The sequence below is a fragment of the Ovis canadensis genome, chromosome 7 (assembly GCF_042477335.2).
Source record: "Ovis canadensis isolate MfBH-ARS-UI-01 breed Bighorn chromosome 7, ARS-UI_OviCan_v2, whole genome shotgun sequence".
NCBI lineage: Eukaryota > Metazoa > Chordata > Mammalia > Artiodactyla > Bovidae > Ovis > Ovis canadensis.
Window position 1 is genome coordinate 28,814,150 of NC_091251.1, and position 25,630 is coordinate 28,839,779.

Sequence of the window (25,630 nt, forward strand, 5' to 3'; positions counted from 1 at the left end):
ACTTAGGAATATATCTACCTAAAGAAACTAAAGACCTATATATAGAAAACTATAAAACACTGATGAAAGAAATCAAAGAGGACACTAATAGATGGAGAAATATACCATGTTCATGGATTGGAAGAATCAATATAGTGAAAATGAGTATACTACCCAAAGCAATTTACAAATTCAATGCAATCCCTATCAAGCTACCAGCCACATTTTTCACAGAACTAGAACAAATAATTTCAAGATTTGTATGGAAATACAAAAAACCTCGAATAGCCAAAGCAATCTTGAGAAAGAAGAATGGAACTGGAGGAATCAACTTGCCTGACTTCAGGCTCTACTACAAAGCCACAGTCATCAAGACAGTATGGTACTGGCACAAAGACAGACATATAGATCAATGGAACAAAATAGAAAGCCCAGAGATAAATCCACACACATATGGACACCTTATCTTTGACAAAGGAGGCAAGAATATACAATGGAGTAAAGACAATCTCTTTAACAAGTGGTGCTGGGAAAACTGGTCAACCACTTGTAAAAGAATGAAACTAGATCACTTTCTAACACCGCACACAAAAATAAACTCAAAATGGATTAAAGATCTAAATGTAAGATCAGAAACTATAAAACTCCTAGAGGAGAACATAGGCAAAACACTCTCAGACATAAATCACAGCAGGATCCTCTATGATCCACCTCCCAGAATGCTGGAAATAAAAGCAAAAATAAACAAATGGGATCTAATTAAAATTAAAAGCTTCTGCACAACAAAGGAAAATATAAGCAAGGTGAAAAGACAGCCTTCTGAATGGGAGAAAATAATAGCTAATGAAGCAACTGACAAACAACTAATCTCAAAAATATACAAGCAACTTCTGCAGCTCAACTCCAGAAAAATAAACGACCCTATCAAAAAATGGGCCAAAGAACTAAATAGACATTTCTCCAAAGAAGACACACGGATGGCTAACAAACACATGAAAAGATGCTCAACATCACTCATTATTAGAGAAATGCAAATCAAAACCACAATGAGGTACCACTTCACACCAGTCAGAATGGCTGTGATCCAAAAATCTGCAAGCAATAAATGCTGGAGAGGGTGTGGAGAAAAGGGAACCCTCCTACACTGTTGGTGGGAATGCAAACTAGTACAGCCACTATGGAGAACAGTGTGGAGATTCCTTAAAAAATTGCAAATAGAACTACCTTATGACCCAGCAATCCCACTTCTGGGCATACACACCGAGGAAACCAGAATTGAAAGAGACACATGTACCCCAATGTTCATCGCAGCACTGTTTATAATAGCCAGGACATGGAAACAACCTAGATGTCCATCAGCAGATGAATGGATAAGAAAGCTGTGGTACATATACACAATGGAGTATTACTCAGCGGTTAAAAAGAATTCATTTGAATCAGTTCTGATGAGATGGATGAAACTGGAGCCGATTATACAGAGTGAAGTAAGCCAGAAAGAAAAACACCAATACAGTATACTAACACATATATATGGAATTTAGGAAGATGGCAATGACGACCCTGTATGCAAGACAGGGAAAGAGACACAGATGTGTATAACGGACTTTTGGACTCAGAGGGAGAGGGAGAGGGTGGGATGATTTGGGAGAATGACATTCTAACATGTATACTATCATGTGAATTGAATCGCCAGTCTATGTCTGACGCAGGATGCAGCATGCTTGGGGCTGGTGCATGGGGATGACCCAGAAAGATGTTATGGGGAGGGAGGTGGGAGGGGGGTTCATGTTTGGGAATGCATGTAAGAATTAAAGATTTTAAAATGTAAAAAATAAAAAACTAAAAATAAAAAAAAAACAAAACAAAAAAAAAAAAAAAAAGAAAGAAATCAGGTCCTGAAAATATCTATCTAAAGACCTGTTCCACCAGTTTCCCTAGAGCACAGAGTGACTCACTCTCCACCCTGAGTTCCCCAGGGTGGGTGTTGAAGGTTGGCAGCTGAAGCAGCATAGGGTTCAGGTGGCAAATGCTCTTGTTGTTCAGTTGCTGGCAAATGCTCTTGGCAAGTGCCAGTTTGTAGTTGATAATGTATTGTTGGTTGTGCTTTGCTAGTATTTTGTTGAGAATTTTTGCATCTATACTCCTCAGTCATGTTTGCCTATAGTTTTCCTTTTTGTGATAATTTCTCTGATTTTGGTATCAGGATTATAATGGCCTTATAGAATGAGTCTGGGAGAGTTCCTTTCTCTGCAGTTTTAGAAGAGTTTCAGAAGAATCAATGTTAACTATTCTCTAAATATTTGATAAAATTCTCCTGTGAAACTGGTCTTGGACTTTTGTTTGTTGGGAGTACCTTTTTTTTTTTAATGACGTATAGTTGATTTACAATGTTATGTTAATTTCTTCTGTACTGCAGAGTGACTCAGTTATACACGTGTATATTCTTTTTTATATTTTCAGTTATGGTTGTCACAGGATAGTAAATCTATTTCCTTGTGCTATATAATAGGACCTTGTTCATCCATCCTATGTATAATAATTTGCCTCTGCTAACTCCAAACTCCTACTCCTTCCCTCTAGTACTCCCTTCCCTCTGAGACCACAAATCTATTCTCTATATCTGTGAGTCTGTTTTTGTTTTGTAGATATGTTGATTTGTATATTTCCAGATATAAGTTTTATCATGTTATTTGTCTTTTTCTGACTTAGTATGGTCATCTCTAAATCCATCCTTGTTGCTGCAATGGCACTGTTTCATTCTCTTTTTTGTGGCTGAGGTAGTATTCCAGTATCTCTGTGTATGTATGTGTGTACACCATATCTTTATTCATCTGTCAGTGAACATTTATGTTTTCATGTCTTGGCTATTGTAAACCATGAACACTGGGGTGCACGTATCCTTTCAAAACATGGTTTTCTTTAGATATATGTCCAGGAATGGGATTGCTGCATCTATAATAGCTCTAATTTAGGTTTTTAAGTAACCTCCATACTGTTCTCCTTAGTGGTATACCAATTTACAAACCCACCAACAATACAGAAGAGTTCCCTTTTCTCCAGACCCTCTCCAGCATTTGTTGTTTGTAGACTGCTTGATGAGGGTCATTCTGACTGATATGAAGTGGTACCTTATTTTAGTTCTGAATTGCATTTCTCTAAGAACTAGTGATGCTGATCATCTTTTCATGTGCCTCTGGGCCACCTGTATGTCATCCTTGGGGAGATGTCTGTTTAGGTCTTCTGTCCATGTTATGATTGGGTTGATTGTTTTTGTAAAAGAGATGCATGTTGTTGTTGTTCAGTTCCTCAGTTCTGTCTGCTCTGTGACCCCACGGACTGCAGCATGCCAGGCTTCCCTATCCTTCACCATCTCCCAGAGCTTGCTTGACTCATGTCCATTGAGTCAGTGATGCCATCCAACCATCTCATCCTCTGTCATCCCTTTCTCCTCCTGCCTTCAATCTTTCCCAGCATCAGGGTCTTTTCCAGTGATGTTGGCTCTTCGCATCAGGTGGCCAAAGTATTGGAGCTTCAGCATCAGTCCTTCCAATGAACATTTAGGACTGATATCCTTTAGGATTGACTGGTTTGGTCTCCTTGCAGTCCAAGGGACTCTCAAGAGTCTTCTCCAACACCACAGTTCAAACGCATCAGTTCTTTGGCACTCAGCCTTCTTTATGGTCGAACTCTCACATCCATACATGACTACTGGAAAAACCATAGCTTTGATTATATGGACTTTCGTTGGCAAAGTAATGTCTGCTTTTTAATACACTGTCTAGGTTTGTCACAGCTTTTCTTCCAAGGAGCAAGTGTCTTTTAATTTCATGGCTGCAGTCACCATCTGCAGTGATTTTGGAGCCCAAGAAAATAAAGTCTCTGTTTCCATTGTGTCCCCATCTATTTGCCATGAAGTGATGGGATCAGATTCCATGATCTTAGTTTTTTGATTGTTGAGTTTTAAGCCAGTTTTTTCACTCTTTCACCTTCATCAAGAGGCTCTTTAGTTTCTTTTTGCTTTCTGTTGTAAGGGTGGGCTCACCTGCATATCTGAGGTGATTGATATTTCTCCCTGCAATCTTGATTCCAGCTTGTGCTTCATCCAGCCTGTCATGTCACATGATGTACTCTGCATATAAGTTAAATAAGCAAGGTGCATAGGTTGTTTGTATTTTGGACATTAATCCCTTGTTGGTCACATCTTTTGCAAATGTTTTCTCCCTGTCTGTTGGTTGTCTTTTCATTTTGTTGATGGTTTCCTTTTCTGTGCAAAACTTGTAAGTTTGGTTAGGTCCCATTTGTTTCTTTTTGGTTTTATTTTTATTGCCTTGGGAGACTAACCCAAGAAAACATTTGTTACTGTTTATGTCAAAAACATCTTGCCTATGTTCTCTTCTAGAAGTTTTATGATATCCTCTTATTTGTTTGCTTTCTGCCCATTCCATCTGGCATGCAGGATAGTATCCTAACCAGTAGACCACTAGGGAACTCCCAGTGTCTTAGGATTGGTTATATTATTAAGCCATTTCGAGTTTATTTTTGTGTATGGTGTGAGGGTATGTTCTCCCTTCATCGATTTACATGTGGCTGTCCTCTTTCCCAACACCACTTGCCAAAGACACTGTCTTTTCTCCATTGTATATTCTTGCTTCCTTTATCAAAGATTAGTTGTTAAAAAAAGATTAGTTTTTTATAGGTGTGTGGGTTTGCTTTGGGGTTCTCTATTTTGTTCTGTAGACCTACCTATCTGTTTTCGTGCCAATATCTTATTGTTTTGATTACTATAGCCTTGTAGTATTATCTGAAGTCTGAGAGAGTTATGTCTCCTGCTTTGTTCTTTTTCCTCAGGATTGCTTTGGCAATTCTGGGTCTTTTGGTTTCATGTTAATTTTAGTATTATTTGTTCTATTTTGGGGAAATAAGAAAGCCTTCCTCAGCCATCAGTGCAAAGAAATAGAGGAAAACAACAGAATGGGAAAGACTAGAGATCTCTTCAAGAAAATTAGAGACACCAAGGGAACATTTCATGCAAAGATGGGCTCAATAAAGGACAGAAAAGGTATGGACCTAACAGAAGCAGAAGATATTAAGAAGAGGTGGCAAGAATACAGAAGAACTATACAAAAAAGATCTTCACGACCAAGATAATCATGATGGTGTGATCACTCACCTAGAGCCAGACATCCTGCAACGTGAACAAGTGGGCCTTAGAAAGCATCACTACGAACAAAGCTAGTGGAGGTGATAGAATTCCAGTTGAGCTATTTCAAATCCTGAAAGATGATGCTGTGAAAGTGCTACACTCAATATGCCAGCAAGTTTGGAAAACTCAGCAGTGGCCACAGGACTGGAAAAGGTCAGTTTTCATTCCAACCCAAAGAAAGGCAATGCCAAAGAATGCTCAAACTATCACACAATTGCACTCATCTCACACACTAGTAAAGTAATGCTCAAAATTCTCCAAGCTAGGCTTCAGGAATACATGAACCATGAACTTCCAGATGTTCAAGCTGGCTTTACAAAAGGCACAGGAGCCAGAGATCAAATTGCCAACATCCGCTGGATCATGGAAAAAGCAAGAGAGTTCCAGAAAAACATCTACTTCTGCTTTATTGACTATGCCAAAGCCTTTGACTGTGTGGATCACAATCAACTGTGGAAAATTCTGAAAGAGATGGGAATACCAGACCACCTAACCTGCCTCTTGAGAAACCTATATGCAGGTCAGGAAGCAACAGTTAGAACTGGACATGGAACAACAGACTGGTTCCAAATAGGAAAAGGATTACGTCAAGGCTGTATATTGTCACCCTGCTTATTTAACTTCTATGCAGAGTACATCATGAGAAACGCTGGGCTAGAAGAAGCACAAGCTGGAATCAAGATTGCTGGGAGAAATATCAATAACCTCAGATATGCAGATGACACCACCCTTATGGCAGAAAGTGAAGAGGAACTAAAAAACCTCTTGATGAAAGTGAAAGAGGAGAGTGAAAAAGCTGGCTTAAAGCTCAACATTCAGAAAACAAAGATCATGGCATCTGGTCCCAACACTTCATGGGAAATAGATGGGGAAACAGTGTCAGACTTTATTTTTGGGGGCTCCAAAATCACTGCAGATGGTGACTGCAGCCATGAAATTAAAAGACGCTTACTCCTTGGAAGGAAAGTTATGAGCAACCTAGACAGCATATTGAAAAGCAGAGACATTGCTTTGCCAACAAAGGTCTGTCTAGTCAAGGCTATGGTTTTTCCAGTGGTCATCTATGGATGAGAGTTGCACTGTGAAGAAGGCTGAGCGCCGAAGAATTGATGCTTTTGAACTGTGGTGTTGGAGAAGACTCTTGAGAGTTCCTTGGACTGCAAGGAGATCTAACCAGTCCATTCTGAAGGAGATCAGCCCTGGGATTTCTTTGGAAGGAATGATGCTAAAGCTGAAACTCCAGTACTTTGGCCACCTCATGGGAAGAGTTGACTCATTGGAAAAGCCTCTGATGCTGGGAGGGATTGGGGGCAGGAGGAAAAGGGGACGACAGAGGATGAGATGGCTGGATGGCATCACTGACTCAATGAACGCGAGTCTGTGTGAACTCCGGGAGTTGGTGATGGACAGGGAGGCCTGGCGTGCTGCGATTCATGGGGTTGCAAAGAATCGGACACTACTGAGCGACTGAACTGAATTGATTTTTGTGAAAAGTACCATTGGTTATTTAATAGAAGTCACATTAAATCTGTAGAGTGCTTTGGGTAATCTGGCCCTTTTAGAAAAATCAGTTTTTCTAATCCACGACCGTGGCATATATCTTTCTATTTCTTTGAATCATCTTTAATTTCCTTTATTAACGGTTTGTAGTTCTCACTATATAAGTCTTTTACCTCCTTGGTGAGATTCATTCCTAAGCATTTTATGTTTTTTGGTGTGAGTTTAAAAGGGATTGTTTATTTGTTGTTGTTCAGATGCCAAGTGTCCAACTCTTCACAATCCCATGCCAGGCTTCCCAGTCCCTCCATTTCTTGTTTATTTACATTCACTGTTTGCTATTTCATTGTTAGAATGGAACTGATTTCTGTATGGATACAAAATTAATCTTGTATCCTGCTACAGCTTGCTGAATTTGTTTATCAGTTCTAGTGGTTTTGTGTGGAAAAACTACTTTAGGGTTTTCTGTATATGTTATCATGTCATCTGTGTATAATGACAATTTTACCTCTTTCCAACCAATGTAATTGCCTTTTATTTCTTTTTCTTGTCTGATTGCTGTGACTAGCACTTCCAATCCTATGTTGAACAGAAGTGGTGAGAGTGGACATCCTTGTCTTATTCCAGATTTTAGTGGGAAGGCTTTCAGCTTTTCACCATTTTCTGTGGCTTTGTCATAAATAGCTTTTATTATATTGAGATATGTTCCCTCTATACTCAGTTTCAGAAGGATTTTTGTCATGAATGGATATTGAATTTTGTCAAACGCTTTTTCTGTAGCTGTTGAGCTAAACATGTGGCTTTTGTCTTTTCTTTTATTAATGTGGTGTATCACATTGATTTTATGTATGTTGAATCATTCTTGGAATCCTGGGATGAATCCAACTTGGTTATGCTCTATGACTTTTTTTTATATATTGTCGGATTTCAGTTTGCTAGTATTCTGTTGAGAATTTTTGTGTCCTTATTCATCAAAGATAATGGCCTGTAATTTTCTCTTTTTTTGTGGTATCCCTGTCTAGTTTTGCTGTCAGGGTGATGGTGGCCTTGTTGAATGAGTTTGTGAGTGTTCCTAATTTTGAAATTTTTTGGAATATTTTCAGAAGGATAGGTGTTAACACTTCCCTAAATGTGTGATGGAATTTTCCTGTGAGGCCATGTGATACTGGAATTTTGTTTGCTGGAGGTTTTAATCACAGTTTCAATTTCAGTACTTATGATTGATCTTTTCATATTTTTTCTTTTTTCCGAGTTAGTCTTGGGAGATTATACCTTTTAAGAATGTGTCCATTTCTTCTATGTTACCCATTTTATTGGCAAACACTTAATTGTAAAAAAAAAAAAGTTGGCTTAAAGCTCAACGTTCAGAAAACAAGGATCATGGCATTTGGTCCCATCATTTCATGGCAAATAGATGGGGAAACAGTGGAAACAGTGTCAGATTTTATTTTTGGGGGCTCCAAAATCACTGCAGATGGTGACTGCAGCCATGAAATTAAAAGACGCTTACTCCTTGGAAGGAAAGTTATGACCAACCTAGATAGCATATTCAAAAGCAGAGACATTACTTTGCCAACAAAGGTCTGTCTAGTCAGGGCTATGGTTTTTCCAGTGGTCATCTATGGATGTGAGAGTTGGACTGTGAAGAAGGCTGAGCGCCGAAGAATTGATGCTTTTGAACTGTGGTGTTGGAGAAGACTCTTGAGAGTTCCTTGGACTGCAAGGAGATCTAACCAGTCCATTTCTAAAGGAGCTCAGTCCTGGGTGTTCTTTGGAAGGACTGATGCTAAAGCTGAAACTCCAGTACTTTGGGCACCTCATGGGAAGAGTTGACTCATTGGAAAAGCCTCTGATGCTGGGAGGGATTGGGGGCAGGAGGAAAAGGGGACGACAGAGAATGAGATGGCTGGATGGCATCACTGACTCGATGGACGTGAGTCTGAGTGAACTCCGGGAGTTGGTGATGGACAGGGAGGCCTGGTGTGCTGCGATTCATGGGGTCGCAAAGAGTCGGACACGACTGAGCGACTGAACTGAACTGAACTCCTGATTGTATGTATTTCTCTAGTCTCCTGTTTCAGTTCTAATTTTCTTGATTTGATCCCTCTCCCTTTTTTTCATGAGGAGTCTGGCTATAGGTTTGTGAATTTTGTATACCTTTCCAGATAACCACCTTTAGTTTCATCGCTCTATTCTGTGGTTTTCTTCATCTCTGTTTCATTTATTTCTGCTCCAACCTTTATGATTTCTCTTTGTACTCTGAGTTCTGTTTGTTCTTTCTCTAGTTGCTTTTGATATCAGGTTATGTTCTTTACTTGAGATTATTCTTGTATTTTCTAGTGCTTTTTTTTTTTACAATTGCAAAAAGCTACTTATCTTTTTAATTCAAATATATATAATTTGTATATATTTATAAGGTTACAGCACCTTATATGTATAATTAGATCATTTATATATTGTAATGTGATTGCCATTGTAGCAATAATTAGTACCTCTATTATATTTCATAATTATTCTTTATTTTTAGTAGTTGGAATAATTAAGTTCTAGTCTCTTAGCTAGTTGGATATTTGTAATACAGTTGTTATTTAGTCACTAAGTTGTGTCCAGCTCTTTGCAACCCATGGGCTATAGCCTACCAGGCCCCTCTTGCCAGGATTTCTCAGGCAAGAATACTGGAGTGGGTTGCCATTTCTATCTCCATTATAATATAGTACTGTTGTCTATAGTCACTGTACTGTGCATTATTTGTCTAGGTCTTATTTACCCTTGTTGTAAGTAGTAAACGTAACATCTCTTCTCTCCTCCCACATACTGTTTCCAAGTAACCACTGTTTTACTTGATTTTTACAAGTTTGGCTTTATAAAATTCCACAAATAAGTGACATCAGAGTACTTGTCTGACTTAGCTCACTTAGCATAATGTGCTCAAGGTTTATCCAGGTTGTCTCAAATGGCAAGATTTTATTCCTTATTCTGAAAGTGAAAGTTGCTCAGTTATGTCTTACTCTCAAGGTTTATCCAGGTTGTCTCAAATGGCAAGATTTTATTCCTTATTATCAAAGTGAAAGTCGCTCAGTTGTGTCCTACTCTTTGTGACCCCCATGGACTATACAGTCCATGGAATTCTCCAGGCCAAAATACTGGAGTGGTAGCTGTTCCCTTCTCCAGGGTATCTTCCCAACCCAGGGATCGAACCCAGGTCTCCCACATTGCAGGCAGATTCTTTCTAGCTGAGCCACCAGGGAAGCCCTTTCCTTATTATGGCTGAATAATATTCCATTGTGTTTATATAACATGTTTTCTTTGTCCATTGGTTTGTGGACTCTTAGGTTGTTTCCATGTCTTAGCTATTGTAAATAATTCTGAAATGAATGGGGGTGGTGGTGAAAATATCTTTTCAGGGTAGTTTTTTTATTTTCCTCAGAAACTTTATTATGTTTAGGTATGTTTCTTCTGTACCCAATCTGCTTAGGGTTTTTATCATGAAAGAATGTTGTATTTTGTCAAATTGTTTTTCTGCATCTATTGAGATGATCATGTGATTTTATCTTTCATTTTATTAATATGTTTATTGATTTCCTTACGTTGAACCATCCTTACATTCAAGGCATAAATCCCACTTGGTTGTTATGTATAATTCTTTTTAACTGTTGTTGAATTCAGTTTGCTGATACTTTGTTGAGACTTCCTGTTCCTGTGTTCATCAGGGATGTCGGTCTGTAGTTCTCATTTCCTGTGGTGTCATAGCCTGGCTTTGGTTTCAGGTTGATGCTGGCCTCATAGAATGAGTTTGAAAGTTCCCTTCTCAAATGTCTGTGAAGAGCTTGAGAAGGACTGATGCTGGTGACTCTTGGGAGTGTTTGGTAGAGTTCAGTGTAACCATCTGGTCCTGGGGTTTTCTCTGTTGGGAGGTTTATGATTACTGATTTAATCTATTTGGTTATTATTGGTCTGTTCATATTTTCTATTTCTTCCTGATTCAGTTCTCTTTTTAAAGTTTATATTTTATATTGGAGTGTAGTTGATTAAGAGTGTCATGTTAGAGTACAGCAAAGTGGTTCACTTCTGTGTATACTTGTATCTGTTCTTTTTCAGGTTCTTTCCCAGTTTAGGTTATTACACAATACTGACTAGAGTTCCTGTGCCATATAGTAGGTCCTTGTTGGTTACCTGATTTAAATAAGTAGTGTCTATATGTCAACCCCAATTGTCAACTACCAATTTACACCTTCCCTTTGGCAACCTTGTTAAGTTTGTTTTCTAAGCCTGTGAGTTCGTTTGTTTTGTAAGTAGGTACATTTATCTTTTTTTTTTTTTTTAGATTCTGCATATAAGCAATATCATGTGATATTTGACTTAACTTCACTTAGTCTGATAATCTACAGGTCAATCAGTATTATGCAAATGGCATTATTTCATGAATTTTAATGGCTGAGTAATATTCCATGTGTATGTATACCACAATTTCTTTATCTCTTCCTCTGTTGATGGACATTTAGGTTGCTTCCATGTCCTGGCTATTGTAGTCTTGCAGTAAACACTGAGGGGCATGTATCTTTTTGAATTATAGTTTTCTCCAGGTATATTCCCAGTAGTGAGATTGCTGGATCTTCTTTTCCAGTTTGGATTCCTTTCTTCCCTGTTTTCTGTGGCTAGGACTTCCAAAACTATGTTGAATAAAACTGGCGATAGTGGACATACTTTTCTTGTTCCTGAGCTTAATGGGAATTCATTCCACTTTCCACCATTAAGTGACGTTAGCTGTAGGTTTTTCACATATGGCCTTTATTGTGTTCCGTTAGTACCCACTTTCTGGACAGTTTATCAAATGCTTGCTGACTTTTTTCAAAGGCATTTCTGCAACCTATTGAGATGATCATATATATGGCTTTTATTCTTTAGTTTGTTAATGTAGTGTATCACACTGAGTGGTCTGCGGATATTGAAAAATCATTGCATACCTGGGATAAATCCCTCTTGATCATGGTGTGTGATGCTTTTAATGTATTATTAGGTTTGCTTTGCTAGTACTTTGCTGAGGATTTTTGTGTCTTTGTTTATCAAAAGATGAGCAGCATATTCATTTGTGTAATTTTTTTTGAGGTATTCTTGACTTTTTAAATCAGGATTATAATGGCCTCATAGAATGGGATTATTTCTTCCTCTGCAATTTTTTGGGGATAGTTTCAGAGGGATAGATATTAACTCTTCTTTAAATATTTGATATTTGCCTGTGAAGCCATCTGTTTCTAGACTTTTTTGTTGGGATTTTTTCAGTCAGTTTCAATTTTAGTACTTGTGATTGGCCAGCAAACCAGATTTTAGTCTTATTGCTCCTTTCTGTTGTTTTCTTCATCTGTTTAATTCTGCTCTAATCTTTATAAATTCTTTCCTTCTACTTGCTTTGGGTTTTGGTTCTTTATCTAGTTGTTTTGGTGGTGATGGTGGTGGTTTAGTTGCTAAGTCGTGTCCGACTCTTGTGACCCCATGGACTGTAAGCTCCTCTGTCCATGGGATTCTCCTGGCAAGAATACCGGAGTGGGTTGCCATTTCCTTCTCCAGGGGATCTTCCCGACCCAGGAATTGAACTTGGGTCTCCTGCATTGCAGGCAGATTCTTTACCGACTGAGCAACGAAGTTGCTTTAGGTGTAAGGTTAAGTTTTTTGAGATTTTTCTTGTTTTCTGAGGTAAGACTGTATTGCTATAATCTTCCCTGTTAGAACTGCTTTTCCTGCATCACATAGGTTTTTAATTATTATGTTTTTGTTGTCATTTACCTTTAGGTATTCTTTGATTTTCTCTTTGATTTCTTCAGTGATCTATCAGTTATTTAGTAGCATTGTTTAGCCTCCACTTGTTTGGGTTTTTTTGACAGTTTTTTTTCTTGTGATCCATTTCTAATCTTCTAGTGTTCTGGTCAGAAAAGATGTCTGATATGATTTTAATTTTCTTAAATTTACTGAGACTTGTTATCCAGCATATGATCTATCCTGGAAAATGTTTCATGCGCACCTGCAAAGAATGTGTATTCTGTTGCTTTTGGACAGGATGTTCTATAAACATCAGTTAAGTCTCTTTGGTGAAAAGTGTCATATAAGGCCTGTCTTTCCTTATTGATTTTCTGTGTGGATGGTCTGTCCATTGATGTAAGTGGGCTGTCAAAGGCTCCCTATTACTGTTTTACTGTGATTTCTCCGTTTATGGTTGTCAGCATTTACCTTATTTGTTGAGCTATCGAGTAGTTAATATTAAGTGTTATCTAATACAGTATTAGAAATATTATAAGAGAAGAACTTTTAAGATAGACTCCGTTGTGACTTTCACTATGTAATTGTGGCTTCTTTTGTTGTAGGTCTCCTTTTTACATATGGTGTGACGGGAAGTGGAAAAACTCACACTATGACTGGCTCTCCAGGGGAAGGAGGGCTGCTTCCTCGCTGTTTGCACATGCTCTTTAACAGTATAGGGTCATTTCAAGCTAAGCGATACGTAAGTGTGTGTGTGTTTTTTAAATTGTGACTCTCACTAAAAGACACAGGTGCCAAAATACCTGTGACTATAATTATTAAGGGAGAACTAAGGCACTGAAAACCTTTCAAAACCTTAAATATGTTTAAATGTTAACTGTCTTGTTTCTTAAATATATTTCTTACTATTTATGACAAAGTCTAAAAATTATGGTCTGATTTTTACCCTCACTTCAGGTTTTTAAATCTAATGATAGGAATAGTATGGATATACAATGTGAAGTTGATGCTTTATTAGAACGGCAGAAGAGAGAAGCCACACCCAACCCAAAGACTCCCTCTAGCAAGTGAGTAATCATAGCTGTAATGTGGCCTCACGGGAGCCCTGTCTGGTGGCCAGAAGTGGAGAAGCTGGTGTGACAGCTGACTCTGGTGAGATGCAAGTTGAGGGATGCCCTTAATTATGTTTGCTCAGATGTTCTATTTGGTTTTGAATGCACTGCCCTTGAATCACTGTGTAGGGAAAAGGTGCCACTCTGGGTGAAAGAAGGTGTCAAAGTCTGTGCTGTGTATCTGGGAAAACATGGGAGAACGTTGGCCCAGCCATGAGTATGACTAAAGTTGCTCTGTGCATTCTTGCTTCTAATAAAGGTTATTTCTCATAATGTGTAAGATGAGATTGAGACTTTTTTTTTTCTTTTTTCAGACGACAAGTAGATCCAGAGTTTGCAGATATGATAAATGTGCAAGAATTTTGCAAAGCAGAAGAGGTTGATGAAGATAGTGTCTATGGTGTATTTGTCTCTTATATTGAAATATATAATAATTACATATATGATCTATTGGAAGAGGTGCCGTTTGATCCCATAAAGCCTAAGTAAGTAGTGGAGAGAGTTCCTTCTTAGCTGACTAACCTTGATGAAGTCACTTCACATCATTGACCTTAGTTTCCTCAGCTATAAATGGGGATAAAGCTTACTTCTGTTTTCAAAATGAAATATAACTCATATATCATGCAGTTGGTGTGTGGTGAATAGTTCTGTTATTTACTTGATATGTAGTTAGTTGTATTAGGAAAACCAGTGGGTTAAAGCATCTAAGGAGAATATTTGCCTTAGACTTTACTTTTGGAGAAGGAAATGGCAACCCATTCCAGTATTCTTACCTGGAGAATCCCGTGGACGGAGGAGCCTGGTGGGCTACAGTCCACTGGATCGCAAAGAGTTGGACACGACTAAGCGACTTCACTTTCACTTTACTTTTGAAAACTCTTGGCCCTAGGTTGTATTTTGAGAAGGATCTTAATTGTATAAAGAAGTGTCCCTATAGATGTGCCTTGGGGCTACCTTTCAATAACCTAACACTTAATGTTGGGAATTTGCAGCTTCTAATCTGTGTCCTGGTGGTCTCCACAGAATGGAGCCTAAAGCTGCTGTCTGCACAACTAATAGTCACAGACCTTCCATTACTGATTAATAAGAAGTGACATCTGTATTGTCATTGTACCAGAGTTAAAAGACTATGCCTTAGATTTCCTTGGGTCTTGCCCTGCTGAGATTGAAGGCTAACTACAGTCTGGCATTACAGATTACCTTTGTGCCAGAGTGGACTCAGGAGTCTCATGTCCAACAGTACCTTGTTCATAGTCTTAAGCTGATGCTTGTCTTCACTGCTGTCTCTGTTAGGGCCTCTTAAGCCGTGAATAATGTGAAGACCTGCATTATATATTTAACTTTCACATATATGACTCAATCAGATATTATTTAAGGAACAGCTACATTTGGAAAACCGTTACACTGAGGTGTCAGTATATCTACTTTATATTATAAATATAATACTTATATTACAGAGTTTATAGACTAATTCAAAGACAAATTACTTTTTAACTTAGTATTTATATTAGAGACTTTATAGACTAAATCATCAGGCTTCCATGGTGGCTCAGTTGGTGAAGAATCCACTTGCAATGCAGGAGACCTGGGATCAATCCCTGGGTTGGAAAGATCCAGGGAGAAGGAAATAGCAACCCACTCCAGTATTCTTGCCTGGCGAATCCTATGGACAGAGGAGCCTGGCAGGCTACAGTCCATGGGGTCCTAAGAGTCGGACATGATTTGTCAACTAAACCACCACAGACTACTTATTTACTTGTTTCAAAGTGTCAGCTGTATGTACCCGTTTTCCCAAACTTTTTTGCTGTCATTTGTTGCTACCAATCACTTGCACTCTGCACATGCACCAGGTTTCTGTTCGATCTGTTCCAGATGGGATTGCTTTCTAAGAAGCCTATCTTGTGTATATTATGTGAATGGAGACTGACAGATGTGACTGTGTGCCTTGTAACCTTCCTGGTAACACCGTGAATGAACTCACAGGGTGCTTATCTGGCAGTGAATTCATTCTGTTAGGGTGGTGTTTAACCCGTTTTGGGTTTTTTTGGGAGCTGATTTAAGGCTTAGTTTTTAATACAATGAAGGAGAATTTTTAAGATATGACTCACTGTGACTGTCACATACTCTAGGCTGAATGTGTTGTTATGAGATGGCTGCTGTAGAAACAGTAACTTCTGCCTTATTCCTTTGGTAGGTGGAACAGTTGCAGCACACCCATGAGGAACACAGATTTTGTGTATGTGATGTGTTGACTCTTTTCTTAAGGAGAAGGGTGCAGTTATACTAGTGGTTGGCATTGTGGCATGTTCGCATGCAGGTGATTTTCCACTGGTCCTGGGCCGGCTGCTACCTTATATAAGCCCCTCCTTCCTGAGAAATCTGCCATTGGCTGAATAATGGTGGCTGGTAACTGTTTCTGCCCCTACTATTCACACTACTGAGGCCAAACAGGCAGCATCTTTCCCATCTACATCCTACCTTAAGAGTAAAACTGGACCAGCCACTTTGAAAGGATTGCCACTCCTGGTATATACCAAACTCCTTCTGAATTTGGTTTTTTGGTGACAGAACCAGCTCGATCTGTTGATCTTTTAAAATTAAGAAAATGCTAGATTTTAATGCTTAACCTTTGCATGTGATGGTGCTTACCACTACTTTGATCTCTGTTTAGTAAGTGTTGTTTCATGTGCTTTGTAGGAATGAAATAGAGCAAAGCTTTTATAACAAAATAGATTCCTGTTATGTAACTAATCTTAACTGTATATCCTTAGTCTTATCCAAGTGTAATATTCTTCTGGAGTCTTGCTTAGGCTTATTCCCGTTGTAAGAATGGATATCATGTTACCTGACATTTTAGTCCTTAAGTCCTGAGATAGTTTAGGAAACTAATGTTTTTTTCTTTCCCCTAGACCTCCACAATCTAAACTGCTTCGTGAAGACAAGAACCATAACATGTACGTTGCAGGATGTACAGAAGTAGAAGTGAAATCTACTGAGGAGGCTTTTGAAGTTTTCTGGAGAGGTTAGAAGCAGGGTTAGAAGTACCAATATGTAAAGTGATAAATATAATCCTGAATGTTGCTACTCTACTGACAGCACTTTTTAGTTTAGTAGAAAGTATATACACTGAAATGAGCAATGATTTCTCTCTCACTGTAGGCCAGAAAAAGCGACGAATTGCTAACACACATTTGAATCATGAGTCCAGCCGTTCCCATAGTGTGTTCAACATTAAATTAGTTCAGGCTCCCTTGGATGCAGATGGAGACAACGTCTTACAGGTAAAGGTTTAATGTGTGGAGTTTTCCTGTTCTGAATCCTTAATGTAGGAATTAGAGTTAAATCATGAAGGTTTCATTACACTGAATACTGTGCTAGAGTTACCTTATGTGTAGGTGATGACATTTTAAAAATGTCCCATTAATTAGGTAGATAGTTCTAGAAGTGTCAGTTGCTCATGACTCAGTCGTCTGTTTGACACCCCACGGACTGTAGCCCTCCATGCTCCTCTGTCCAGGGAATTCTCCAGGCAAGAATACTGGAGTGGGTTGCCATTCCCTTCTCCAGGGGATCTTCCTGACCCAGGAACAGAACCTGGGTCTCCCGCATTGTAGGCAGATTCTTTACCGTCTGAGCTACCAGGGAGACTCTTGTTCTAAGAAATCAGCTGTTAAATCTTAGAACCTGGAATTTTGTTGTGAAAAAGGTTTATAAATCTTTATAAATATCTAATAGAGGAGACATATGTTATGAGTCATTGTTTTTCTCTGAAGACTCATTTTGTATGTAGAAATTGTTCCTGTTTTTAAAATGTTACCAACAAACTTTTCAGGAGTGGTCAGTTCTAGACTGTTCTCTCTTGGTGACAGGCCAGTGGAGCCCGCAGCTGCTGGTCACTGTTTAACGCTGGGCCTGTCATGCTGCAAGGCTTAATTAGTAACAGCATCTGACACTGAATGTAAAAATCATTTAATGAGTTTAAGGTATTAAAATGTAATCCCATTCAAAACATACCATGAAATTGTGGTATATCACAAAGGTTTTCAGATGGCAGTAGATGGTACGGCATGGTACTAAAGACCACCAGGATTTGAATTCTGGTTTGTATACCTTTACTAGCTGTCTTACCTAGTTGTAATAAACTCCTCTACGTAATAAATAACTTCTATGTAATAATTTCTACATACAAAATGAGTCTTCAGAGAAAAACAATGAATCATAACATTTTATCTCCTCTATTAGATATTTATAAAGATTTATAAACCTTTTTCACAACAAAATTCCAGTTGTAATGCTGTGAGGATTAAAGGAGGTGATGCATGTAAAGTTCTTAGTCCATTGCTTGGCTTACAGTCAGCACTTGACAAATGTTAGCTAGAAAATGCTTCTAAGCTTCTATCCACTTGCTTTCCTCTGAATCACATCTAATGTATTAGTAATATCAGTTATGTGTCTCTTGACTTTCTTATAAAAGTTATTAGACTATTATGAAATTATTAGGCTGTAAGATTATTAAATCTCTCATTATACAAATATTTAGTCTTGCTCTAAACTATTTAGCAGACATTTATTGAGCTCCTTCTGAGTACCTGAAACTGTGCAAGGTGCTGGAGATGAAGTGGTTAAAAGACAGAGTTCCTTCCTGTTCTTGTGGAACTTACAGTATAACATAGTCTGCAAGTAATGCCATGAGGATATTTATCATATGCTTTTAGTAAACTGTTCCCCCCAGACATGTATCCTTCCCCCTTATTGTGCATTTTGTATTATGTAAACCTAAGACTTAATTTCACTTGAATATAAAGAACACTGTAAACCAGTTATAACTCATGTGATTGGCATTATCTTCCCTTCAGGAAAAAGAACAAATCACTATTAGTCAGTTGTCCTTGGTAGATCTTGCTGGAAGTGAAAGAACTAACCGGACAAAAGCAGAAGGGAACAGATTACGTGAAGCTGGTGAGCATAGTATTTACTTATTGCTACAACTTTCAAAAACTTGCAGTGCCAGTTTATTGCCTACTTATTGATGGTTTAAGCCTAACTGTCCTCAATCTGACTAAAACTTTAGAGGCTAAGTTAAGTGACTAGTGCTTTTTCTTTAGTTATGCTGGTTTCATGTTGATCTATTACACCAGTTTCTCTAAGAATGAGGTGGTGGTTTAGTCGCTAAGTCATGTCTGACTCTCGTGACCCCATGGACTGTAGCCCTCCAGGCTCCTCTGTCCGTGAGATTTTCCAGGCAAGAATACTGGAGTGGGTTGCCAATTCCTTCTCTAGGGGATCTTTCCAACTCAGGGACTGAACCTGCTGCAGGTGGTCTTCTACATTGCAGGCAGATTCTTTACTAAGCCACCAGGGAAGCCTAAGAATGAGGAAAAGTGACTAAATATAAAGTAAGTTATATTCCTGTTGAAGGTGTTATATCTATGGCTAGAGTGCCAGTACTGGGTCCATAAAATTAAGTGATTTAATAGTTCCTCCAACATTAACAGTGGTAAAAAATCGGCTTCTGAAGATAGGAAAATCTTTGAACACAAAAGCCATTTGAAATGTTTTTTTTTTCATTTAGTACAGCCATTTATGATATGATTTATGCTAATAACATTCATAGAGTACCTACTGTGTTACAGGAATTGAAGACATACCTAGTACAAAAGAGGCAAACAGCTAGTAGAGCGTGAGGGAGGTGAGCAGCAGGTGCTGTGGGAATACAGAGCCAGGCGTTCCATCCATTCTGGGGCTGTATGTGAGATGGGGTTTTGGGGAAGAATGCGTGGAGCTGAGGCATGAGCTCTTAGAAGAGCGATGGGATTAAAGCCGTCCTCCCTGGGAGAACATGGCACGGTCAGGGCGGCTGAAGTGGGGGGCGTGCGTTGGTGAAGTGTGGCCTCAGAGGCAGGAGGGCAAGGCAAGTTCATGAAGACCTCTGACTATCACATCAGTGTGAATTTCTTGTTGAAAGCATAATGGTGACTACCGATTATTAAGGGCTGAGTATTTATCATAGAATCTACTATATATGGGCTTGAGTTCTTGATTCTGACTTTACAGGGTTGGATCATACCCATTTTGTCAGACTGGAAGAGGTTAACTAATTTTCTCAAGGTTAGAGCCTGGTTCGAACCCAGGTTAGTTGAACTTCCAAAACTTGTATCTTTCTGCTATTACACAGCCAGTGAAGGATTAGTTTTAAAGAGATTTTCCCACTGTTGTAAATTAATTTATCAGAGGCAAGTCTAGAGAGATGAAAACCAGTTGGGAACCTTTTGCAGTAATTCAGATGAGCAGTCCTGTCACCTGGAGGCAAAGGTCAGCCAAAACTAAGAGGTAGTTTGGAAGCAGACCCACCTGGATGTGGAGAGGAAGGAAGATGCTGCTGCTAAGTCGCTTCAGTCGTGTCTGACTCTGTGTGACACCACAGACGGCAGCCCACCAGGCTCCCCTGTCCCTGGGATTCTCCAGGCAAGAACACTGGAGTGGGTTGCCATTTCCTTCTCCAGTGCATGAAAGTGAAAAGTGGAAGGAAGAGAGGAGGATAAATCAAAGAAAACCTTAATTAAGGAGTAGTCTGAGGTGCAGGTGTGGGCAGCTAAGAGTTGTATGTTGAACATATTCAATTTATTCAAGTGTAGGTGTCTAGCAATTGGATACAGAAGTAGATAGATATGGAAGGAGAGAGATTTGACTTGAGGTTTATAGGTTTAGGTTTTGCTAGTGAAGACATGATTGAAGCAATGGGGAAGAAAAGATTATTCATGGAGTACAAAGAGGAATACTGAGGGCAGGGCCTCGAGGACAACAGATCCTTGAGTCTGGGAAGGAGAGTAGGGGGTAATAGCCAGGTGACTTGGAGTTACAGAAGGACTGAACACACACTTTTTTTTGTTTTTTTGCTGTGCTGAGCCTTTGTTGCTGCCATGGTTTCTCTGGTTGCAGTGAGGGGGTCTACTCTCCAGTTGCAGCATGCAGGCTTCTCACTGGTGGCCTCCGTTGTTGAGAAGCAGGGGCTCTAGAGCACACGGGCTTCAGTAGTTGCAGCTCAGCAGCTGTGGCGTGCTGGCTTAGCTGTTCTGCGTGCGTGTTCAGTCAAGTCTGATTCTTTGTGACCTGGCGGACTGTAGCCCACCAGGCTCCTCTGTCCATGGGATTTTCCAGGCAAGAATCATGGAGTGTGTAGCCATTCCCTTCTCCAGGGGATCTTCCCAACCCAGGGATTGAACCTGCATCTCTTGTGTCTCCTGCATTGGCAGGCAAATTCCTTACCACCGAGCCACTTAGGAAGCTCCAGGCTTCGTTGCCCAGGACTAACAGCACACACGCATTATATACGTCTATATGAAAAGACAAAGCATCCAGAATCCAGATCACAAGAGGAAGGACTGACCTTGGGAAAGCAGGTTTAGCTTTGGGGACAGGAACAGAAGCTGTATCAGTGTTGACATGATGGGGAAGAGCTGACACAGTTAGGGAGTTAAAACTAGACTGGGGCTGGTTTGTGGCTGGGGCACACGACAATCTCAGGTTTCCAGAGGTTTCGGAGTTTGAGTGACAAGGTTTAGGGCATGGCTATAATGCTAAAGAGAGAAAGATTTCCTGGACTTGTGGCCTGGGCCCTCTGATGGCATGTTAGAGTGACCTTCCTGTTAGATGCTGAAGTTGACCCAGGAGCTGGCATGTAAGGGGAATGTGTCTTTGAAGAACAGCAGCAAGGGACTAGGAAAATGCGGCTGGCCGCCTGCTGCTCACCATCCTTTCAGTATGTCAGGCTTTTAGAAAGCAGGCAGCTTTTATTCACAAGGCTGCAGGAGAAGCTCCACTCTTCTAGGAAATAAAAACAAGGTTGTAGGGTTTTGCATCATGGGTGGGGTAAAGCCTGTGGATATGATTCAGAGTATTTTAGAATGTATAGCATAAAATACAGGATTACAGAAGAAAGCAATTAGACTGAAATGTGTTTTTTAAAGTATTCTTAAAACCTTTGTCATACAGTAATTTATGTACTTTCTTAATGCCTTAAACCTGATAGCATGTCTATGACTACATAATTTCAAAGTAGTAATGAATATAAGTATCTTGAGATAAGCAATAAACTGTTATAAAAGTTATCTGTGACTTCTGTTGATTAAACACCACAAATACTACTACTACCATTACTATAGGTGTTTGGTCTACATTCATAATTGAAGAAACAGCTAAATTTCAGAGGCTAGTAAGAAAAAAGATGCATTTACTTCCCAACCATGTATGCACACTCCCTGAAGTGTACCCGTGGACAACATCCAGATCACAGGTGGCCATTAGAGAGAGATGGAACGGATCATTCTGTGAGAGGTCTGAGGGTATGGCAAGTCTGTTAGCAAGGATGTGGGTTTCGAAGAACACGTGGAGGAACGGAGGAAGGACAGTGCGAGCGGGGGTCAAGGAAGAGAAGCATGAATCATGGAGTACCATGGAGGCACAGATGAGCTCTGTATTTGAAAGGGGGCCAAGAATGAAAGCATGGCTTCAAAATGAACAAACTCTTCTGTGTTGTAATACTTTTGGGGTCTCTGCAGGTGACATCTCCTGTATCATTGGCTTGATAGACCTGTCAGACTTGCCCTAAGTCAGAAATTCAAACGAGTGGCCAGGACTAACAAGCATGCTGCCTAAGAAACCTTCTTTAGATATAGAGGGAACAGATTTAGTTGGCTCTTGAGACACCTGACTGGTAGAAACAGGAGCTCCTTCTGGTGTAAGGGAGACACTGATGTCTGGATGGAGCCAACTGTAGCCTGAAATATGGGCAAGATTAGCGCCAAAGAATTGATGCTTTTGAACTGTGGTGTTGGAGAAGACTCTTGAGAGTCCCTTGGACTGCAAGGAGATCCAACCAGTCCATTCTGAAGGAGATCAGCCCTGGGATTTCTTTGGAAGGAATGATGCTAAAGCAGAAACTCCAGTACTTTGGCCACCGCACGTGAAGAGTTGACTCATTGGAAAAGACCCTGATGCTGGGAGGGATTGGGTGCAGGAGGAGAAGCAGGGTGACAGAGGATGAGATTGCTGGATGGCATCACCGACTCGATGGACGTGAGTCTGAGTAAACTCTGGGAGTTGGTGATGGACAGGGAGGCCTGGCGTGCTGTGGCTCATGGGGTGGCAAAGAGTCGGACACGACTGAGTGGCTGAACTGAACTGAAACATCTGTACTCAATATACTCTTTCATGGTATTTAAGATTTGAAAGAAATCTTACGGGTCATGAAGTATAATATTACATTCAGTGGAAAGTCTTTACATAAAAAAAAAATCCCAGTACTTACACTCTACTGCAACATTGCCAGATATGGACAGTTCTTTAAGCTGAGCCCACTAAAATCTGTCATCTGTAATTTCCATCTAAGAGTTCTATGAAGTAGATATTTCACAGACAAACAGACCATGCTCTAGCTACTCCATTGGTGTCTTCAAATGACTTCTGTGTACTTTTTTCTGTCAGGTAACATTAACCAGTCACTAATGACACTGAGAACATGTATGGAGGTCCTGAGAGAGAACCAAACTTACGGTACTAACAAGGTGAGCAGCAGCCTTTGGTTGTTTGTATACTTGTATAGTTTTGTGTGCAGTTTCTACCTGATGTATTTGGGTTTGGATATATTTATAGATGGTTCCATATCGAGATTCAAAGTTAACCCATCTGTTCAAGAACTACTTCGATGGGGAAGGGAAAGTACGCCTGATCGTGTGTGTGAATCCAAAGGCCGAAGATTATGAAGAAAGCTTGGTAATTTTAATGCCTTTATGGAATCTGAGTTTCTGTAGAGAAAACCATTTACATGTGAAGAATAACATTTTGAACATTTTAAAAACTGATATAGAACCACTGGTTACAGAAGTGAACTAATGTCTAATCTATTACTGTCTCATTTACTGATTTCTGAAGAAAGACTGCAAATGCTTATATATAAAAACAAAATCAAACCCTATTTTGTATCTTAGCAAGTAATGAGATTTGCAGAAGTGACCCAGGAGGTTGAAGTAGCCAGACCAACAGACAAGGCCATATGCGGTTTAACACCGGGGAGGCGATACAGAAATCAGGCCCGGGCAGGTCCTGTTGGAGACGGTATGAGCTGCTGTGGCGTCATCTGCCTGCTGATGAGTCTGTCTCTCTTTTTTAAAAAACCTATTTCACTTAAGAAAACTGTTCACTTTCTTTCCCCTCAACAAACAAGTGCAAAAAAAAGTCTGAACCAAAGTATAAATTCACACTTCTTTTATTATATACTCTCACATTTTTTTTCATTTTTTCTTCTTTACAACTCATATAACTCATTTTTAAGGAAATATGATGAGCCCAACAAAATACACTGTTAATTTGGACTGGGGGCTCTTACCAGTGTTAAACTTGTTTGAATAACTCTTTCTCGCCTGTGTAACTTTTTTTTTTAAACAACTCCATACAGAACCGCTGGTTTCAGAAGTGGTTTTACAGAGTTTCCCACCTTTGCCGTCCTGCGAACTTCTGGATGTCAATGATGAGCAGACTCTTCCCAGGCTGATCGAAGCACTAGAGAGACGACATCACCTACGACAAATGATGATTGAGGAGTTTAACAAGCAGGGTAAGAGCAGACTGTCTATAGTCATTTTAACAGGAGAAACTTGCAGGGAGTTTTGTGTTGGGACAGCATCTCTCAAGGAAGGGTTGTCTCTGAACTTAGGAGCCCCCAGGGCATCATCTAATATCCTAAGAACGTAAAGCAGGAGATCAAAGTGGATGTGAATTTCTCCCTTTTAAAAATTATCAGTCATGATGAAAGGGATAAGAGCTACTTCTTAGCTCCTACTAGTTACTTATATGCAAGGCATTTAACATGTATTATTACATCATAATAACTGTATCTTTGAGAACATTACTTAATCCTTTATTTCTAGTTTCTGTCTGCAAAATGGGACTGTAATTGTTCCTACTTCAGAGAGAGGGTTGAGATGATATATAAAAGTCATGTATGACATCCTGGTACATAGGAAGTGCTCATTGAATGTATGTATTCTTATCACCATCATAAGAAAAATGTGAGATAAATGGTACTTAAATCTCCATTCTGAAATGAAGAAACGTGCTCAGAAACAACTTGCCCACGTCACATGACTAGTGAATGGTGCACAGGGATTTCAACTTGAATTAACTAAGTCCCTAAGGCTAGTGTTACTTCTGTTTGTTTCTGCATTTGTTCTGAAACAAATTTACGCTATAGTGCAAAATGAAAAACTTAAGTGTTTTTTCAGTAACAAAAGTGTCTCTTTTGTGGATTTGAGAAACTTGATTTCCTTCCAGACTTGTTTTCTGATTATAGACTTTGAAAGAGGTATTTGCTGTAAAGCTTCATTTTTATATAAATAGCAGTTATAAAAGTTGACTTCACCAGTTACTTTGGAATTGGAGTAAACTTGGCCTGCATGCTTTTGTTTCAGCTATTACTTTTAAGGCTTTGTTGCAAGAATTTGACAATGCTGTTTTAAATAAAGAAAACTATATTCAAGGAAAACTAAATGAAAAAGAAAAGGTGATCTCAGGACAGAAAATGGAAATAGAACGACTGGAGAAGAAAAACAAAACTTTAGAATATAAGGTTGGTTTTGGGATTATAATGGATGTATATGCTAGACATTTAACACTGGTCTTTGATTTAGCTATTCTGCTATATGGACCTGCAGCTGCTGCTTCCTTGGGAGTTATCACTTGGTTATTTACTAATCTTCATCCCATTCCCCCCATAGAGGAACTGTTAGTGAAAGGCAATAAAAGGGTAGAATACTCTTTATGAGACAGACCTTACCGATTGAAGAGAATGTTCTGGTGTTTTAGTTTTGATTATAAATTGTTTTTTGGCTTACTACTGAGGATAATTTAGGGGATACATGATTCATTCTAAAGAGAAGCTAATCTCAACTGGTAGTGTTCTCTATTCTAAAAATGGCCTTTATAAAAACAAAATTTTAGGCCTTAGTTTTAGGGAACAGTAATTTTCACATGAAATCAATTATAACTTCATCTCTCAGTGAGGAGCTTGTTTAAAAGTCCTCATTTCTAGGAA

At 39.3% G+C, this 25,630-nt stretch overlaps 1 protein-coding gene across 4 annotated transcripts in view; it reads left to right on the plus strand.

Moving 5' to 3' along the window:
- KIF23 (kinesin family member 23) overlaps window positions 1–25,630 on the plus strand; it is a 50,874-nt gene that overhangs the window by 17,924 nt on the left and 7,320 nt on the right. For 2 of the 4 annotated variants that reach the window (XM_069595522.1, XM_069595524.1), the window contains exons 5-16: window positions 13,036–13,172; window positions 13,388–13,497; window positions 13,857–14,027; window positions 15,737–15,778; window positions 16,452–16,564; window positions 16,702–16,823; window positions 18,399–18,501; window positions 23,026–23,105; window positions 23,194–23,313; window positions 23,529–23,655; window positions 23,996–24,154; window positions 25,008–25,165. In XM_069595522.1, coding sequence (XP_069451623.1) covers window positions 13,036–13,172; window positions 13,388–13,497; window positions 13,857–14,027; window positions 15,737–15,778; window positions 16,452–16,564; window positions 16,702–16,823; window positions 18,399–18,501; window positions 23,026–23,105; window positions 23,194–23,313; window positions 23,529–23,655; window positions 23,996–24,154; window positions 25,008–25,165 — 1,442 coding nt within the window. The remainder of the gene's footprint in view (window positions 1–13,035; window positions 13,173–13,387; window positions 13,498–13,856; window positions 14,028–15,736; window positions 15,779–16,451; window positions 16,565–16,701; window positions 16,824–18,398; window positions 18,502–23,025; window positions 23,106–23,193; window positions 23,314–23,528; window positions 23,656–23,995; window positions 24,155–25,007; window positions 25,166–25,630) is intronic. The other 2 variants (XM_069595523.1, XM_069595525.1) reach the window with 1 other exon arrangement.